A 20662-nucleotide genomic window follows, 5' to 3' on the forward strand; every position below is an offset into this window, starting at 1 on the left:
CGAGTTGTTAGATGCCGCAGAGATGCGGGCTTGGATAAGGGCTCTCTTCTTGGTGAGAACAGAGAGACGGTATTGCCTTTGGAGCAGGCGGCAGGCCAGTTTGTCAGAGGATGAACATGAAGCACGCCATTTCCTCTCTGCCACCCTGCACTTGCGTTTTAGGGTGGCGAGATCCGAATCATACCAGGAGTTACATTTGGCTTTGGGCTTCAGGCGGATTTTCATGACAGGGGCAAGGATATCAAGAGTATCAGATATAGCAGAGTGGAGCAAGGAGAGGGCTGTGTCAGGGTGGGAGTCAGCCGAAGGGGGAGGGGGGGGGCGAGAAGGTGGCAGCGAAAGCCACAACTGACACGCGCTTCATGGGTCGGATGACCGAGAAGGTGGGTGGCAATGATGAGGGTGGCTTTGCCAGTGGGGTAGGGAGGGTGAGGTGGGAGGATAGGAGAAAGTGATCACTCCAGGAGAGAGGAGTGGAGAGAGGGACAGAGAGGGGAAGGTCAGAAGAGATCAGCATCAATAGTGTGCCCTGCAGAATGAGTAGGCCCAGACGGGAGAATAGAGAGTGAGAGAGAGTTGCAGAGGTCACGAAAGAGTCCAGTGGGGGGACAGGAGGCATCTAGGTGGATGTTGAAGTCCCCAAGAAAGAGGAGTTGAGTGGTAGAGGACAGGAGTGAGGAGGAGAGGTCAGCCCACTCAGAGAGGAAGGAGGAAATTTGACCAGGTGGCCGATAGATAGTAGCCACGGTAAGGGAATGGCTAGGAGAGAGAGAGAGTCGGCAGACAAGACATTCAAAAGAGGAGTAGGTCTGCGTAGGAGTGACAGTGGCAGGAATCCACTCAGGGAAGATAAGGGCAACACCCCCCCCCCCTGCACGGTTGGGCCTGGGCACAGAGAGGATCTTGTAACCTTCAGGTAGGAGTGTGTCAAAGCTCGTGACAGAGCTGGCTGTGAACCATGTCTCAGTGAGACCGAGGACGTCAAGGTCCAGTTCCTCAAGAAGGCGACAGATATCGGAGGAATGTTTGATGGCAGAGCGAGAGTTAAGAGTGGCAAAGTGGAGAAGGTTGCCATCCTTGAAGGACTTCCGGGGAGGGGTACAGATCAGAGGTACGCCCTGCGGAGGTGTAGAAGAAGGAGGTGAAGAGGGAGTGCGAGAGGGGGCAGGGAGGGAGGGTAGAGGCAAGGTAGCCGAAGACAGGGGGGGGACAGCAGGGGAGGAAAGGAAGTTGATGAGGCGAGGGAAGCGTCTATCAAAGAGGTGAAGGTTGGCCTGAGGGACTTGGACCAAGACGGTCCCATTAGCGTAGACATTAATGATGGCCTTAGAGGAGCGGAAGGGGGCCAAGAGGACATCCCAACGGGTGCCACCATTAATGGGAGAAGAGGAAAAAGGAGAGAGCACAGAGACCATATGAAGGGTCCATAGGTCAGGTGAAGGCACGAAAAAGAGGATGTCAGTGAGAGTTTCCTTAGAGCAGGCACTAGTGTAGGTGTCAGCGATAGGGAGGCCTGGGTTGGAGACCAGGATGTCCTTTTTAAACTTTCTTCTACCAGATTTTAAACAGATTTTAAACATCGATGCAAACATATACTCAAAAATGTTTGCAACCCGCTTAAATCGCATCTTGCCGAAGATCATCCACCCCGACCAGGCAGGTTTCATCCTACACCGGACAGCAGGTGACAACATCCGGAGAACCCTGAACCTGGTGGATCTTGCCTCCCGGAACTCCCAAAAACTAGTCTTGGTGGCTCTCCACGCAGCTAAGGCATTTGATAGGGTGGATTGGACATTCATGAGACACACCCTAGGGGCCTTCGGCTTCGGGTCAATTTTCCAAACGATGGTTCTAGCCAACTATAATAGCCCTAAAACTAGCCTGAGAATCAACGGACACACCTCGGCTCCAATCCCCTTATCATGCGGAACCCAGCAAGGCTGTCCACTGTCACCCTTGCTTTTTGCACTCACCATGGAGCCTTTTGCACAAAAGATCAGGTGAAATGACCAAATCAAGGGCATACAAAGTGGCCTTACGCATCACAAAATCGCCCTATACGCGGACGACATCCTGCTCACGATCTCGGAGGCCCACTCATCTCTAAAACACGCGATACGAGAAATCGCCAGCTATGGCGAGGTCTCAGGCCTCACCATAAACTTCGATAAATCATGCGCCCTGGGGATCGGCCTCACCCCAACAGAACGAGAACCACTGACTAAGATGTGCCCGATAACATGGGAAAAAAGAGCCATCCCCTATCTAGGGGTCCACATCCCGGCTGACCCAAGAGACGCATAACAAAGCCAATTTCCCCCGACTCTTTAAAGAACTGGAAGGAGACTTGAAGCGCTGGGGGACCCAAGAGATCTCACTGCTCGGGCGCATCACTGCATGCAAGATGAACCTCCTTCCGAGGTTCCTATACGCCTGTGCCTCCCTACCAGTAGCGATCCCCACACCAACTCTTCGAGGGATCCAGAGAAAAATGCTGAACTTTATCTGGAAAGGTAAGAAAGCGAGAATCCCTCTCAGAACTATGCTGGGGAGTTCCAAACTGGGACGATTGGGTTCCCACACTTGCAGGCCTACAGAGTGGCAGCCCAATTGGCTCAGGTCCAGGCATGGCAAAATACGACAAACCGCCCTAGATGGGTAGAGCTGGAACAATCACGAGTGCCCCTACCCTTACGATTTCTACCACACATCCCGCCCCCCCCCCCCCTCAGGACCCAATGGGGAGATCTCCTGCTATCAACCAAACACACCCTTAGCTCCTGGGACTGGGCGCTAAAACGAAAGGGAGTGCCAAGAGGACTGAGCCCATGCTCCCCGGTCTTCCATAATCCAACGTGCGCACCGGGAACGAATCCTCACAATTTTCGTAAGTGGATTAAAGGCGGGCTGGAGACCATAGACCAGCTGTATATGGGGGGGGGGGGGGAGGGGGGAGTCCTCTCACATTCGCCCAATGCAAGGAGAAATTCCAACTCCAGGAAAGGGATAGATTCACCTACATTCAATTACGCCACTGGTGCTCACATCCCCAAACTCTGCAAGCAGCGACATGCCATCCTACTGCCCTAGAACTCACTCTGGGAGACCTTCCAACCCGCGGCAGAGTATCCACCCTATACAGGCGCTTCCTAAGTGACCTCCTGACCACAAAAACCCACTGCATGGCCCAATGGGAGGCGGACCTGGGTCACCCGATAGAGGATCAAACCTGGGTGGACATATGGACCAGAACACACACCTCGTCCACCTGCATTACCAATAGGGAATGTGCGTACAAGATCACGCTGCGGTGGTACTACCCGCCCCTCAGACTTCACCATATGAACCCCCAGGTGGATCATTCTTGCTGGAGAGGGTGCGGCCACCCAGGCTCCTTCTTCCACATGTGGTGGGCTTGCCGAAAGGTCCAACAATTCTGGAAATCATGCCTGGGGTCCATCACACAAATTACCGGAACAACGATTCCCCTGGAACCAGAACCAGTTTTGCTGGGGGCTCCAATCCCCGGGACCTACCCGTGCTCTAGGACCAGAGCGAAACTATTAACCCACTGCCTACTAGCAGGGAAAACGGTGGTGGCCCGAGCTTGGAAAACCCCAGAAGGCCCTCACATAGCCCAATGGTGGACCAAACTTTGGGACATTCTGGTAGCGGAGAAGGTGACGGCAGCACAAGCGGGAACTCCATCGTTTCCAGAATATCTGGGCCCCAGTGCTGTAATTCGACCAGCGCTTCCCCGCCCTGACCTGTAAACCTACCAGGGCCTGCTGGATCTTGAAAAATCAGGTGATCCCTGAGGAAGATACATAGACGCTGAGGCGCAAACTGGACAGCCCAGGAGGGACGATTCCGCCTACAATGCCTAAGGGACAGAGGGACCAAAGGGAGGAGGGAGGGAGGAAACTCAGGGGGGGATAAAGGACTGGGGATCAACATGCCTAAATAATCACTGCTTATAATGTTTGTAATTGTCATCCTGCCTTGATTTAAAATAAACAAAGTTTAAAAAAAAAGAAAAATGTATGCCAAGCAGCCAGAGTTTTCTTGGCAGCAGCAGTTCTCCACCTCAGTTGGCATGACTTCGCAACGATTGCAGGTACACCAGGTGGAAACGTCTTCCATGCGACTAGGCTCAGTCTCATGATCCGGTGATTAATCTTCCCAACTAGCGTTAGATTCCCCATCGTTTCTGCATCTTTCTCTTTCCATGACTTCCTCCTCAGGAATACTCGGGCTCGTACTGGTAGGGCTGTATTGTTGCCATCATATTACACATTTTTAAATAAAAGGCAAGTAACGATTGAAATCAGTTCTGCTAGTGTAAGTATCAGTTTGCAGGGGCTTCTTACTACGAAGATAGCTGAACAGAGCAGAAACGAGTCATAGGTGATCCCAAAATAAATACAGGTAAACGATTGAAAAAGCAACTCTGATGTTGTCTGATGAGAAGGGGTCTGTTTATACTTGTTGAGGAAAGAGGCGTCCTGCCATTTCCATGGACACGCGTCAATAGCTTGCGCACAGAGAACGTTGACCCGAGTTGTGAAAAGGGTCATACGTGTCTAGTGATGTCAGCTTCAGCGGCGGGCGATGTGTATTCTTGCCGTGGGCACCCTTGAAGTTAGTGCAATGGCTCGACATATAAGATTAGCACAAGATGGCCGCGCCCAACCTGTTTACGCATGTGTTAAAGTGAGGAAAACTAAGGTAAGATGCATAGGAAAATATGTTAAGATCGATTACAGTATGCTGAAAAATACATGCCCAACGATCAGGACAATATAATTTTAGAGCGCACATCCCCTTTAATACCTTTTTGTCCTATTTTGCCAGTAGTGGCATTAAATTGGACTTCTATGACTCTTGTTTGTCTAGTATTGTGGCCAGCTTGATTTGTTTTCTTTACTTTGTGATTAGACATCATTTTGATGGTCGAACGTATTCCAATGTTTGATGCTCTGCTGCAAAGTGGGATTTAAATGCACTTTTGGATTCTACTACACTGACGCAACACCTCCTATTTTCTCTCTTGTGGGATGTTTTTTTTTTTATTACAGTCACATATTCCTGCAGAGTGAACATTGATTATGGGCTGTATCCTTTATGTAGTGTTATACGGAATGCTAATAAGGTTGTTTAAAGGATGGTTCCTTCTTTCATCCGGAAGTATTTCCATATATCCAATCAAATCGGCTTATTTGTCTTCATGCTTTTCAGCGTACGCCACACAACTGTCCAGTTGCTATTCATTACTTGCTAGACCCTTTTTACAGATGAGATGCTTCTATTGGTCACAAGGTTCTGTGTAACATGGTTGAATCGTGTTGCTTATGATGTCTCATTTACCACTGACCCGCATCCCCGGTACCTTTATTCGGTGCAGCCCGTCTCAAGTTGATAATGAAGGATAGCAAGGATGCAAGAGAAATAGTTTGATGATTCAGGTACTCTTAGTCAATAGCTCCCCCTCCTTCACAACTTCTGTGCTGTCAAACCTGCAGCATATGTCTTAGTTGCAATGTTCATGCTTGGCGTAAACACTTGTTGAACTGATATTTGGTCTGTTGGTGACACCATGTAAACAAGTAGTGAAAGGAAGTTTTCATTTTTTTTTTTTTTTTTTTTTTAGCTGTGCCTTTCTTTTATGATAGTTGGCAAGTTTACTGAATTATAATAGTTAATATTTTGGATCTCGCATCATAGTTATTTAATTATGAAAAGATGTCCACTGTTTTTACTTCTTGGGGTTCCTTCCACTATCAATTGGAGAAATAACCATCAACTCTTTAGAATGTTTCTGAGACCGTGCTTGGTCTTTGCTCTGCTTCAAAACTTTATCTTGGTCTAAATTGGTTTTATCTAAGTCAGATACTTCGGTTCTTAAGGTCTCTGTACTGTCCTTTCGCTTTCTTTTAGCTTTTTCCTGCTTTTAGTGTCTATAGATGTTCTTTGTCTGTTCACTGGACCTTCACTAGCCCACTGGATCTCTGGGTGTGAACAGTTTATAGACTAGGAGGAATGAGTAACTGCCACATCATGATTGGAGCTTTTTAATGATCCGCTTAAAAAAAATCATCCTTAAAGCAATTTTGTAGTTGGTTCCTCTTTTTCGTTATAAAATGAAGGTCTGGTGGACTGTTGCCTCTTAAAATATATGGATATGCATTTCATTGTTTCATTTAATAGTGAGCCAAAAGAAGTCCATGAACATCCAAAACCCCCAAGTAGACGAAATTCAAGGACTGAAGAGGCTTCTGATTTTCAGGAAGCTGCAGAAAGTGGCCAACGCAAAAGGTTCTCCAGGCCGAATTCTGTATCCTGTGCTTCCAAAGGTGAGATGGGCATCCGTGTCAGAGAAGTTAAGCTTGCACAACACTTATGGCTCATTTCATCACTGCCTTGTGAATGCCATTCAATGGCTGCCCTCGAATTATGTCGTGTAACAAAGGCGGATTCAGGCCACGTCTGCTCTTTAGTTTTTCGATGATGTAACATTTCGTTTGCAAAAAAAGAGGATCATCATTCAGTTTCAGTATTTGTTTGTGTAGAAAGATCATGACATTGGGCCATTTCAGCATGTGTATATTGGTGGGCCTAAACTCTTATTGGCCACTGAAGATGATAGACTAAATAGGGAGTGTAGTTCATAAATGTGAATTAATGCAATAAAGACAAATCTAAGCTGTCTGGGTGGTAGGTAAAGAACAGTACATTTCTTTAGTGGGTTTAATACCTGAAGTTCCAATTTAATGAAATGTGTGGCACATACCAAGTCAAAATTAAATTTAGTATTGGTTTAGTCAATTAACATGAATATAAATGTCATCTAAACAACTCCATAAAATTCAACTTATGATGAATGAACAGAATTGGCATAGTCGTCAAGGGCCAGGAACAATGTATGCACTTCTGTTTGGAATCAAGTGTGCACTTTCCTCTGGATCCTTGGAAGAATACACCATAACTCAGAATACCGTCTTAAAGCAACAAGTCAGATCTTATACTCTTACCTTAAATGAATATAGTCTTTCGTCTGGATTACCTTAAATGAATATAGTCTTTCGTCTGGAATGAACAACAGTATAAAAATAAACCTATGGGGCCTCATCTGCGCTCCCCAATCATGTGGTGTAGCCATACATCCATACGCCCCCTGTGCAGGTCTCACTGCAGAGAGTATGTGTTCACTGGGAAGTAGCTCCTGCTATGTGGTGGTGGTAATAAATGTGTCGCTGCTTGAAACCTCTGTTTTGTTTTATTCCTGAAGGATATTTGGTTTCTATTCGTTTTATGAGCCATTTTCTCATTTACGTATCACAAAGGTGTGCATAATGTGTGGGCATCAATTCTACATGGTTAAACCTTGCTGGATTTGCAGCTTGCAATATTGGAACTTAATAGGGAACATTCCCTGTTAATTTTGACTGCAGATGCTAAAGTAAAGTCTGGTACCACAAGGACAGTGCAATATGTACCCAATGCTGAAAGATAACTGTGGGCAAGAGTGTCTGACACCATGGATAGTACTTAAATCAACATAATAGATGTACTGGTAGGAAACATATATTCTCCAGTCTGGAATCTCTGAAATTCCAATTTTTTGACAAAAGGTCTGATTTCCTGATACCATTTTACATGTTTACACCACGCTCTGTTTCAAGCTCTGTTACTAGAAACAAGCATGGATTTTAACAAAGGGGTACCTGTTTTCCCTTACATAAATCAGGCCACAGATCCGGCCCCTTTGCAACCATTCATGTATGATTCATTTTATTACACGCAGGCACCGCAGTTGGAATCGCATCTAAGCGTGAAGTCAAGTAAGGTTGAGAAAGTGCATGATACACATCTGTCCAAATTAGACGAGCAAAGCCATGTTTAATGCTTTGTAAAAGACCAGCAAGGAAAGACTGCAGTGCATCACAAATGGAAGAACATTCATTAATGAGTTTGAATAGTAAATCTGCAATTGCTCTATTTTATGTTTAACTAGAGGGATGTAGGACAAGGCTTTTTGGATTGTTTAGTAGCAGGACTCTGCTGGGAACATACTGTTGTACTTTGGCTTCTGTTATATAACTACCAATGACTGCATGTGTATGCTAGGCACAGGCTCTTGAACCCAAACCTTTAGCGGGTATCTGGTGCATGTCGCTCTTCATCTGAGATATAGAAGGACTTTTGACATCAACAGAAATCCTTGTGGTTCCTGCCTCTGGCACATCCTGAAGCACCCATGATGAATCGAGTCTCCCATGTAGACTGTTTTCATAATGATGTCATCAATTAGTAAAAGCATCTGTCATTGCTCAACTGGATTACTGGAAGTATGACAATGATGTAACTGCACAATTTCCATTTTTGGAGCTTCAGTTCAATGTGAGCCTTGCACCAAAACATCTCACACTGAGAAAGGGGTTTCCTGCAGCCACTGATGCACATATCCATGTCATCAGCATAAGCATGGAAACACAGCCATGAGAAGGTCTGTTGGTGACTTACGGATGTTGAACAGAGATTTAGCTCGTAGTTCTCAGAGATAGCATGCATTTCAATCTGGGATTCAATCTCCCTCATTGCTCTCATCATTTAAAAGTAAGTTAAACTACACAAAGGTCACCCCAGAGACCCTATTGACTTAAGTGAGCTTGGCTATGAGGGGGCTGTCTTCTTCAGAGGATCAGCAGACTTCCCTTCTGCTCCTCCTCTGATGTCACTTCCTTTTCAAGTGGTTCAAACTACTTCACAAAATGGAGGGCAACTTTGTTAGGGAACTGCTTGCTGAAATGTAGAAAATAAGATGAATGAAAATGGTTTTCAATGGGAAATCAGAATAACATGAATAATAAGATTCAACATATTTTATTTCTCAAAGGTATGTCTTCTTTAAACTGTGATGCTGGTGTTAGTTGATTGGACTAAAGACATTCACTTCACAACAGGGAAGCGAAGTTCCTGCTGCTAAGGAATCGCTTATGACAAGGAGTAGTAAGAGTAATAATTACATGCTGGTACGTGTTTTAAACCCTATATGGAGGGCCTAGGAAGGTGTCCCATGGACAGGGTGTGACAATATCTGGGCCATCTGAAGACCAGACCGAAGTCCAGCAATGCACCAGGTACTTTGCTTCTCAGTTCCTGGTTAAAGTGGTGAATGGGTGCTGATACTGTGGGACTTTGTAATTACAAGAAAGAAGTGAGTTGGACGCGATGTCTCAAACTGGGGGATTTCCTATACTGGGGACTGTGGAAAGGGCACTAGACTGTTTAGAATTTGCCCTTTCACTTGTTTTGTTTTCTTTCCTGATGCTTTGAAGAAAGGTTTCCCCTTTTTGAGTCATTGATACATCCCCTAGGTTCTGTTCATGTCGATCCTCCCAGTCACCCCCAAAGATGAATAGGATAGTGTCACAACATACGGACTGCGGCTAGAAGCCGCAGAAGATACTCGTGGCCTGTAAAGGATCTCCAGATACTTTTATTTTTTAACCTATCCTGTGCAATCTTAAATTAGTCCAGCCAAACAGGCCTTCCAGTTATGTTGAATCCCCAAACCTAATAACTTTGTTCATTAAAGGTGTTGAAGTAAACTGTGTGTCTGGAGTATTCTTTTGGTCTTAAATCGTCGCATCACACCGGCGGTAAATCAAAGCGGTGTCCAATCCCCTCACATTGATTTCTTCCTCTCCTGCTCACAAGAAACTTAAGCAAAAGAGAGAGATAATTCTTGACCCATTGATATTTCAGCACCTGAGACCCTTTGTCAGACATAGGCACCATTCTGGCATCTCATTCAATATCCTTGTATTGCTTAAACTAGGATAGATTTTCAGTGCAATCTTTAGCACCTTTTTCTTAGGGCATTTTGATTCTGTTCAAAAGTTAAGACCTAGGGCCTCATAAAGAGGTCAGCTGTAACCCTAAAACACTGTTTCCGGCACCTGATTTACCGGTGCCACCGGGACATTACAAGTCCTGGCGGCGCAGGAAGTCGGGTGTTGGATTTGGTCCCCATTTCTAACGGTGCCAGTGCTTCCATGACAACTCTGCCTACTGGGGGCATTGCGCATGGCAGGGTCCAACCTGCCAGTCGCTATGGCCCCTGCAGGCAGACTTGTAGTGTGGCGGCCTGGAAATAGGGGTGCCGGTAAGCTTACCGGCACCCTTATTTCCAGGCCGCCACACTCGTAATGAGGCTCCTAGTGTCCTTAAAGGCATGGTCTAGTAAAATGATTTATTGTCCCTACAGGTCGGCCATGTTTTTTTAAGCCTAAGTGGCTCGATTTTAGAAAACTTTCCTATGGACCTTACCCGAGTTTTCGTCCATTAAACGCACACGAAAACAAGCACCAGGGAGCCGCCATTTTCTGATAATCCTATCTTTTCCCCCATCGCCCTGGCTGACCTGCTTTTGCGGCACTAAATCAATTCCCCCGCCCCTGAGCCTGTCATCAGCAGACTCGTACTGCCCATTTCCCAACGCCAAAGCACGTCTCGTGTCAACATTCGCTGCGCTTCAGCTAATGACGTGTCGCCATGGAAATGGCAGGACGCCTCTTTCCTCAATAAGTATAAACAGACCGTTTCACAACACACAGCAGCAGATTTTCGATTCCATTCCTCTGTGTTACTTTGAGTATTCTGTGACTCGTTTCAGTGCTCTGGTCAGCTACCTTCGTCGCTTGTAGCCCGTGTGAACAGATACCAGTACCACCGCTATAAATTATTTTAGTTTAACACACAATGGCTACAATAATGCCCTACATGTACGAGCCCGAGTATACAGAGGAGGAACTACTGGAAAGGGAAGCACGCGAAAACGATGGGGATTCGGACGGCAGTTGGCAGGACGAATCAACAGATGAAGAGCCTGGGCCTAGTCGAATGGACGGCGTCTCCACCTGGTGCACATGCAATCGGTGCGAGCTAATGCCAACTGAGGATGAGAACTGCTGCTGCCGAGAAAACTCAGGATGCCTGGCCTACATTTCGGAAGGCGAGCCACGACCGCAATGCATCACCGAGCTGCCAGACTTTAGGGCAGCCTGCCTCACACGGGCCATGTTGAGAATAATGATGGTGCTTATGCACGAACTTCGCGCAACTGTTCGTCCTCGTAATCCGAGTAAGTATACTCTGCTTGTCATGCCACTCCTATTTCATGTTCTTCTACTATATCCAAAATTACATCTACATATCATTGTAATGCATGTAAGTCGTTCAATAGTGTGCATTGTCTAGATAGCATTTGTCCGTGCAGAATGCCATTAGTTACAAGAATTGTCATTGGCAACAAACGTTTATTAAACTTATCTTGCCAATTTAAAAACAGTTTGTTTCATTCCTTTTCACAGGTGGTACAGGCTGGTGGCCTATCGTTCCTTTACATGGTGGCTCCACGGGAGGCTTGGGCACCCCGTTCGAAGAGTGATACCCGCCTGTGCCGTTCGTGCCATTAGAGAAACGTTCCCGAGTGACAGCGGTCAGTACAGGGGATTTTCTCTCGCTGTGCTGCAACCTGAACTGTACAATGTTTAAAGTCTTGTATTTTTGTGTCATGAAAATAAGATACAAAATAAAACACCACATATATTTTAACAACGGTTGTTTCGATTTTTTTAATGAATCAAGTGTGTCTCCATTCAAGGATGGACGTCAGACATCTGTGCTCCGAATGGGTGAAGGTCTGGTCGCTGTGAAGCAGGGTGGTCACTATCTATCTAAGCTAACATAACATATTCTCGATAATGCATGCACTAAATAACACTTGTTCAAAGTCTTTCAGTGGGTTATGTCTCTATAAAAGTCACACATATGTCTATACTAACAATTACCATTGGATTATACAGGCCTTGGGTCTTGACCACTATAATACACCGGTTGAAGTGTGGGTCTGTGCTCACAAGAATCTCCGGTATGTGGCAGTTGTTATTGATAAGCAACGATATACTATCATTGATTTAAAGACGATATACTATATATTGATATAAAGGCGGTTCGCGCCGGTGGATGCGCGCTGGCATGGGGGGCTGTCAGGGGCGCGAAAGGCCAAGGTGCCAAACTACATGTACACTTCAAAAGGTATCCCACGCCAAGGGGCCATCGGTCACAAGGCCTCCTCGGACCCCGTGTCTCCAGCCAGGCCTCCCCTTGAAGCAGGCCGCCCCCCTGCAATCCACATAAGTGTGTCTCCATTCAGCAGTCTTCCTGTACCTTATCTGCACCCCCCAGGCCCATCCATCCCACCCCCCTGTATCAAAGGCGGTTCGCGCCGGTGGATGCACGCTGGCATGGGGGGCTGTCAGGGGCGCGAAAGGCCAAGGTGCCAAACTACATGTACACTTCAAAAGGTATCCCACGCCAAGGGGCCATCGGTCACATGGCCTCCTCAGACCCCGTGGCTCCAGCCAGGCCTCCCCTTGAAGCAGGCCGCCCCCCTGCAATCCACATAAGTGTGTCTCCATTCAGCAGTCTTGCTGTGCCTTATCTGCACGCCCCAGGCCCATCCATCCCACCCTCCTGTATCAAAGGCGGTTCGCGCCGGTGGATGCGCGCTGGCATTGGGGGGCTGTCAGGGGCGCGAAAGGCCAAGGTGCCAAACTACATGTACAGTTCAAAAGGTATCCCACGCCAAGAGGCCATCGGTCACATGGCCTCCTCAGACCCCGTGTCTCCAGCCAGGCCTCCCCTTGAAGCAGGCCGCCCCCCCTAAGACCACGACATACATACGTCATTCATTCACAAACACACCCCTGTTTCTAATACTTTATAAACCACTTGATATGTCTCATGAGAACATCTTTGTGCTTTGCAAGTCAACTCCTGAACGTGTTACCTGGCAACCACTGAGATCTACGCTAATCTGCTCGTCGTCGTGCTATCCGTGAAATTATGTGACCGCTTAGAGCAAACCCATCAGTGTGCTACCTGTGGCCACCCACCTATTCTCCTGCAACATACTGCTCTGCTTGCTGAATTCAACTGTTTGTTGGTCAAGGTAAGGCCATGTATCCTAGTCATATTTCGCAGATTTTTAAATTTCTATCTATTTGCGAGTTGAGTACACAATAGTGCTAGATTCATTGGTCTCATTGCTATTGACTTGAGTTTCCATTGCTATGCTATTAATAGATCTATTTATTTTCATCTGTTTCTATTGTCATCGAATTGCACCCTTCGGGGGTCCAGTCTATAATGTAAGCATGTTTCCTTCTCGTGCAATACAAAACATCCAAGGGATGAGTCACATGTTCAGTTTTTAGTCACATCATTTATACATTTCTGCAACTTATGCAAATACTAAGCCGCACATAATGAACTGGTATAGTTCCTGCGACCAAAACAAACCTTGCATTGATCATTGTATGATTCATTTACTTTTGTATCAAATCTTTATTCTTGAAGATTGTATAATAATGTCGATATTTACTTTTCAGATTTATCAACAATGCCTGCCTGTTCGATTAGTGGTTGCCCTTCGAAGACCCATGCTAAATCTGAAGGCACTACAACGCATGTATTCCTGAAAACTGTTGATCGAATAAGAGAATGGGTCAGACATTGCGAATATCCACTGGATGAGCTGGAAAGTAGAGTCCAACAAGTCTTACAGGACAAGAGGGGTGATCGATACCGCATCTGCAGCCGGCACTTTTCCTAGGACATGTACACAACATCTTGGGTAACAAAGAACAATAAACGGCGAATGACACGGAAATTGCTCAAACGCTATTCCCACTCTATTCGTCCACATTCCGCCACCGGTGAGTCAAGTGTCCGGATTTAGCTTTAGGCCTTGCGGTAGTGTGTAGGTATCCGAACGGATTAATTGATATTGTAGGTGTTCTATCCCTTGTAATAATTTCGATATTGATATGAGTGTATAGTTTTTTGAATAATGACATTTACCAATATATTCTTTTTCGATTTCATAACCCACAAACGCAATGTATATATATGGGAACAGGTAACTGTGCTCTATTGAGCATTTTACAAGTATTCTGTCGCCTTACATGGCTATTTTTAATATTGGCATTTCATTATCAATCATTAATTTACCTTTACAACTTCTTGACTATCCCTTGAATCTGAAGCAAGAACATTCTACATCCTTGACGTGGTCGCAGTTATCAACCACTTCTAGCGCGTATCAGGTAATCTTACTAGGCTAATCCGCTACAGACTTGTTTTATGCATGTCAAGTAATATTTTTATTTTATCGTGTAATCATTTTACCGAATGTTTGGTTAGTGCTTTCCAATTGATATACACCTTAGTTATCGTCCACTGGGGTTTGTTTTCAGTTATAATTAGTGTTATCCATACAAGTACTGTCTTTCAGGGAGATGCTGAAGCGTCCCCCACATCTACAACATTTCTAGATGTTCTTCAACAGCAGGAGGTATGCATACTGACTGCTCCATCGAGCGTCATCAGAGCTGGAATTCTTGTTGTTTGATTGTTCTACACAATGTTTCATTCGTGGTTAGCCGTTGATATGTACCTGTGCTGTCGACCCCAGGTGTGTGTTATGTTTTCACTATTGTAATCCTCACTAATGCAAGTACTATGTTTCAGGCAGTTGATGGAGCGTCAACCGCTGCACTTGATGCAGAATCTGACATTCAAGTAAATCCAGGGGAAGTGGAAGCGGGACCATGCGTATACGAATCGGCGCAACAGCTTTCGGAAGTGCGCACTACATTTGCAACATCCATAGATATTCTTCAGCAGCACGAGGTATGGATAATGACAGCTCCATCATGCGTGATCATATAACGTGATTCCATTTGCTATACTTTCTTCCCTATTAACGCAAGTGATGTGTTTCAGGGAGATGACGAAGCTTCCACTACAATCACAACATCCAATTTAGATGATGCAGATGTAAATAAGTCGATGAAATCTGATCATATTTAGATTTTCCTTGATTCTTTTGGACAATGCATCATTTGCGGTTATCTCTTTATATGTACCTGTGCGTTCGACCCCAAGTGTGTGTTGTGTTTCCAATATTGAAAAGCATACTAATGCAAGTACTGTGTTTCAGGGAGATGCGGATGCCTCCTCTCCAATACAACCATTCATGGCAGTCCATGCAGAGCCAGAGGTATGGATACTGACAGTTCCATCGAAATAGATCATCACTGGTCGAATACTTGTCGTTTGATTGTTGCACACAATGTTTAAATCGTGTTTGGCTATTGAGATGTACCTGTGTGTTCGTCCTCACGTGTGTTTTATGCTAACAATATTTTGATACATAGTAATGAAAGTACTATGTTTCAGGGAGACGATGGAGCCTCATTCCGTGCTGTCTATGCGGATACAGAAAATATAGTTGTTGCAGCGCAAGAGGAAGGGAGGACATGCGGAAACGAATCGGAGCTACAGCGTGCAGATGTTGAAGGTCGAGTCAAAAAAGTTGCAAAGAAAAAAAAACAAAAAAAGGTTAGTTACAAACAGTTCATAACTTTAAAAAAATGTTTGTGCTGGGGACTATTTTATGTTTTTTTCCAGTCAATTCTACTACACTCAACCTTGTGTTTAAACTGAACATCCCTTTTCCAATCTCTCCTCCAGTTACCCTTGGGTGTCAGAACTATACACGCACACACAGACAGTGAAGCGAATGAGAGATGTGGCTTGCCAGACCGTGTACACTATGGAGGAACTATTAATTGAGGCGAGGCGTGTTCAGGCTCAAGATGCTCATGTCCAATGGCCAGAACATGAATTAACTGTGTTTGGAGACTACAGCAAAGTTGCATTGGACCATAGCTACAGTGCGACCGCACCACCACAAGAAGATGTTATTGAATGTATTGAAGATAGCTCTGAACTAGTTGCAGATCAATTTACACAATCTACACCCGCCAAAAATTTGCCACCAAAAAACCTGTCGACATTGTTGTGTTCTCCCATCAATGTTGAAGTAATAGATGTTGAAATGACAGAGAATGAACCAGCCACAGCATCCATAGACGCATCAGAACTTGATATCAGCGATATTACTTTCCAATGTGTTGAAATCTCCACAACGTCACAGGCCGAAACAACGTTGACGTTGTCCTTATCATGTTCACCGTTGGAGTATTGGCTTGTATAGTTTTGTAAAGTCCCGAAACACTGGTTCCCGATCGAGTAGACAGGGCCACCAGGCACGGGTGCGGTGGGGGCTCATCAGGGAACAGGGGCCATCTGGCCTTAAACGCCATTCTCATTCTGTAGTATTGCAAGACCATCAATTGATCTCTACCCATCCCCGTTTTGAATTCCTCCACTGTTATGTATTTACCATTAGGGAATATGTCCTTGATTTTGAATTGCCTCTCTGGATCCCACGTTTTTTGCACATCTGTATCGTACGTGGGTGCTATACCTGGGAAGTTCCAGACCGGGGCCTCTGCGTGGTATGGTGTCTCCAGCCCAATCCTGCGAAAAATCTTGGACCATGCATGTACTGTTGTGCTGACTGAGTCAAATGGGCATTCGTCCTTATGTTTGTTTTTAAAGATGATGGACCTCAAGTCGGTTGGGTGTGCTGCATGTTGTTCTAGACCAATATGGGGCGAGGCGTCTTGTTCATCATACCAGTGTGTAACAAACTGGGCCTGTGCCACCAGGTAGTATAATTCAAAGTCTGGCGCTGCTATTCCCCCTTTGTTATAGGGTTCGACCATTTTTTCCCACTTCATCCTGACCGCCACTCCGTTCCAGACGAACTCCACTGCCATGGACCTGAGCTTATCAAAGAATTGCCTACCAGGCCAAATCGGGACGTTAGTAAATATGTACAACAACTTGGGGAGTATGACCATTTTCAGTAGGGCTACCCGACCAATAAGAGAGATGGGAAGTTTGGCCCAGAAGCGAAGTTTAGCGGCCATTGTGTCTAAAAGGGAATCATGGTTATTCAAGAGTAGGGAAGCTTTGTTTCCCGATACCATCACACCCAGGTATCTTATCCCGTCAGGGGACCATTTTAAACCGTGTGTATTTATCGGACATCTGGTGGTCGGGGTTAAGGGAAGAATCTCCGACTTGGAGCGGTTGGTTTTGTATCCTGAATATTCTGCAAATTCATGCACTGTTTCCAGCACAGGCCCCAGTTGTGTGTCTGGTTCTCGGACATTTGATAGGGCATCATCTGCATATAGGGAGATGGACTGGGTTAAGCCCGACATCCGTATGCCCCTCTGATTTTGGTGTTCTCTAATTGATGCTGCAACCGGTTCAACAGTGAGAGCAAACAATATCGGGGAAAACGGGCAACCCTGTCTCGTGCCCCTCTCCAGCTCGAACTATTCAGACATTGTGCGATTAGTCAATACCCTGCCCCCGGGATTAGCATAGAGTAGCTTAACGCTTTGTAAGAAGTATGGACCTAGGCCAAATTTCTCGAGCACCCTGAACAGGTAGCTCCACGAAACTGAATCAAACGCCTTTTCTTCATCCAGTGACACGGCCACTGCCTGGGCCTCCGGCTTAATCTGAGCCATGATCCCAAACAGCCTGCGGAGATTCAGAGCCGTGGACCTGGTAGGAATAAACCTGCATTGGTCCGGATGCACCAGCTGAGGCATGTAGGGTAGGAGTCTCGTAGCCAAGATCTTAGCAAACATTTTTGCGTCGCAATTTATGAGAGATAAGGGCCTGTAAGAGGACATCTCATTTGACGGATGTCTGGGTTTAAGGAGCACCGTTATTATAGCCTCTCTCATGGACGACGGGAGCATCCCCGATTCCAGGGCCTCCACCCACACAGACAGGAGCACCGGGGATAGCTCTTCACTAAGTTCCTTGTATAATTCAGCCCCCAGACCTTCCGAGCCAGGTGCTTTCCCGTTAGCTAGTGATTTTATTGCTTCCTTTATTTCATCGATCGTTATGGCCTAGTCAAGCAGCAGTTTATGTTCTGTTGACAATCTAGGGAGCGTGATGTTATCAAAGTATTCTCCAACCTCAAGTGGTGTTTTCAAATCATGATTGGCATACAGGTCGGTATAGAATTGGGTGAATTCTTTTATACCTTCCTCATTTGTTGTTACCGTACCATCCCCCGCCACTATACTAGAAATTCTGGTATAGTGTCTTTCGGTCTTCAACAAGTTGGCTAGAGTGTGACCTGCTCTGTTCCCCTCGCCATATCTACGCGCTCTAACTGGGGGCCCTGGATTTTCTGCCAAGTACTGCACCTACCACTTTCAGGACATGGATAGTAAGAAAATTGTGAGTTTGGTGGTCGTGCAGGTAACACAATGTACATCGTCAGTGGCCATGGAGAAACTGGGATTTATAAAATCAGTGGAATATCTACAATCAGGGGGAATGCACATCGACCTCATAGCCACGGATAGACGCGTTTCAATTGCCAAGACAATGAGAGAGCAGTTCCCACATATTAAACATCAATTTGACGTATGGCATCTTGCTAAATCAATCAATAAGAAAATCTCAGCTGCAGGGAAAAAAAAGGTTTTGAATGTATTTTGCAGTGGTCACATTCTATCACCAACCATCTTTGGTGGAGCTCAAAAACTTGAGGGGTCAGTGGAAATACTACTTGAAAAATGGCGGGCACTGATGCACCACTGTACCAACGTTCACCGCTGGACAGCAAATGAACATTTCCACCAATGTGAACATGGCCCTTTGTCCCCAGAGGAGGCACGGAAGAAGAAGTGGTTGATTCCATCTTCACCGACACACAAAGCCATTGAGAAGATTGTTTTTGACAAATCTCTATCAAGAGATTTGAGAGGACTGACAGAATTCTGTCACACAGGAGATTTGGAGGTGTTCCACAATATGTGCCTAAAGTACAGGCCAAAGCGCTTGCATTTTAGCTTTCGGGGCATGAAACATCGCACTCTACTAGCGGTCTTGGCCCATAACAGCAATGTCGGACGTGAACAATCTAGGACTAGGGGTAAAGTAAGGATGCCTCGCTACACTAAGGTGTTTTCAAAACGAAGTAAGCAATGGGTGATCAAACCAGTCTATGATGAAATGCAGTTCGACTTTGTGAAAGGCCTTATTGTTGCTGTGTTAGAGAAGCACAGATATGGAATTTCAGACGTTTCTGTGCAGAGCAGTGATCCATTGCCACCGAACATTGCGACTGTGCCATGCCCACCCGAAGCACAGCTGATTGTGAAGTACAAATCCCGGTTTAAATAATTGCAATACGATTGTCTTTTTGTAAATAAATGTTATTGTACAGTGTACCTGTAAACCTAACCCCTACCTTCACCATCATGGGTGGCGAACAAGCTGGGTTTCATCTTTGAATTCTCTCTATTCACCTCACATGTGTATGTATATATTTTTCTCATGTCTCATCTCATGTAAATGTGTAAATGCTGCGCACTGTTAACGGAGGGGAGGCTTGCGTATTGCAAATGATAAAACAAACAAACAATAAATCTCACTTTTAACTCAACTCCTGTGGTACTTTATACTTTCCCTGCCTTCCGCCAAAAATTAAATGTCTCAATTTGGGCTGCAAAGCTCGCAGACAACGGGGACAAAATTGGGGCACTTAGAACGCGCCAGCCAAGCGGGCCGTGGCATTTGGGAGAGAAGCCAGTTCGCATTTGCACATTGAGGCGCACTACATAGACGGATTCTAAACTTCAAGTTCTCACAGATGCCTATACTACGTGATGTTGCAAATAAAGAATGCGAAGGACAGCGCCCAGATGAGGCCCACAAGTCGCACTGGAAGTATAAGGGTCTATTGTTTTTTGACCTTGAGACAGGGACCATGCCGAAAGAAATACATTTGAAGGGAGTGCGCAATAACGTAAGAGACGATAAGGCAGAAAATTCAGAAGTTTCATTTTAGTTCAGTATACGAAAAATCGTTGTCAAGAGCATGGTCCGTTTTACAGACTGCATTACGAAGAGACACAATGGAAATTTCAAATATAATGTAAGTAAATCTTTACACGCTTTTATACCGGAATGAAGATTTAATGAATGGATGCATGAATAAATGAATGAATGAAGAGCTAGGAAAAGCAAGTAAAACGTGTTCGTAGTGGGCACATGGGCATGCAGGTCCTCTGGTCTCACCGATCTCGGTCCTTGGCCCAGCCACTTTTCCCTGCACTACCTACCTGCACTACGGGACTGTCTCTGTATCTTTCAGCCCCTTCTCCCCGCATTTACCTTGCACTTGCCACCAGCTGGCCCTATTATTTAATTTGTATTCAACTAACCATGTACAGCCCTTCCCCATGCGCGATCAGAAAGACACCTGGCCTAGTAGGATCGTTGTCTGTCTGCCCTTGTTCCCCACCTGCCTCGTCACGCCTAGAAACACTTGAGTATAGGCGTGTTACAAATGCCATATCATATCATTCCTCACGCATGTAGACTAACTGTCGTTTATCATTGTGTGTTAGCCTCGATTTATTTCGTGACTTTTCGCATTGATTTTAGAGCCGAACATACTCCATTGAACTATCCTTGCAAGCAAATAGTTTCTGATCGGCTTTAATAAATAAAATAAGTAATATTAATGAAGATCGGCTGGCGAGACTAATTATAATTTTTTTGTTTTCATAACAGGCATTTGCTCCCTTTCTGCTACTGCCATCGGTTTGAGACACCAGCAGATGGCTTTTACAGT

The 20662-nt window shown here is 45.5% G+C and overlaps 1 protein-coding gene across 2 annotated transcripts in view; it reads left to right on the forward strand.

Annotated features, from left to right (window-relative positions):
• Positions 1-20662, forward strand: part of NCOA6 (nuclear receptor coactivator 6) — a 1612994-nt gene that overhangs the window by 1511982 nt on the left and 80350 nt on the right. The window contains exon 13 of one of the 2 annotated variants that reach the window (XM_069652283.1): positions 6211-6356. The exons of the other annotated variant lie outside the window; for it this stretch is intronic. Coding sequence (XP_069508384.1) covers positions 6211-6356 — 146 coding nt within the window. The remainder of the gene's footprint in view (positions 1-6210; positions 6357-20662) is intronic. 2 annotated transcript variants of the gene reach the window in all.

This window comes from Ambystoma mexicanum, chromosome 3p (assembly GCF_040938575.1).
Source record: "Ambystoma mexicanum isolate Mex_15411 chromosome 3p, UKY_AmexF1_1, whole genome shotgun sequence".
NCBI lineage: Eukaryota > Metazoa > Chordata > Amphibia > Caudata > Ambystomatidae > Ambystoma > Ambystoma mexicanum.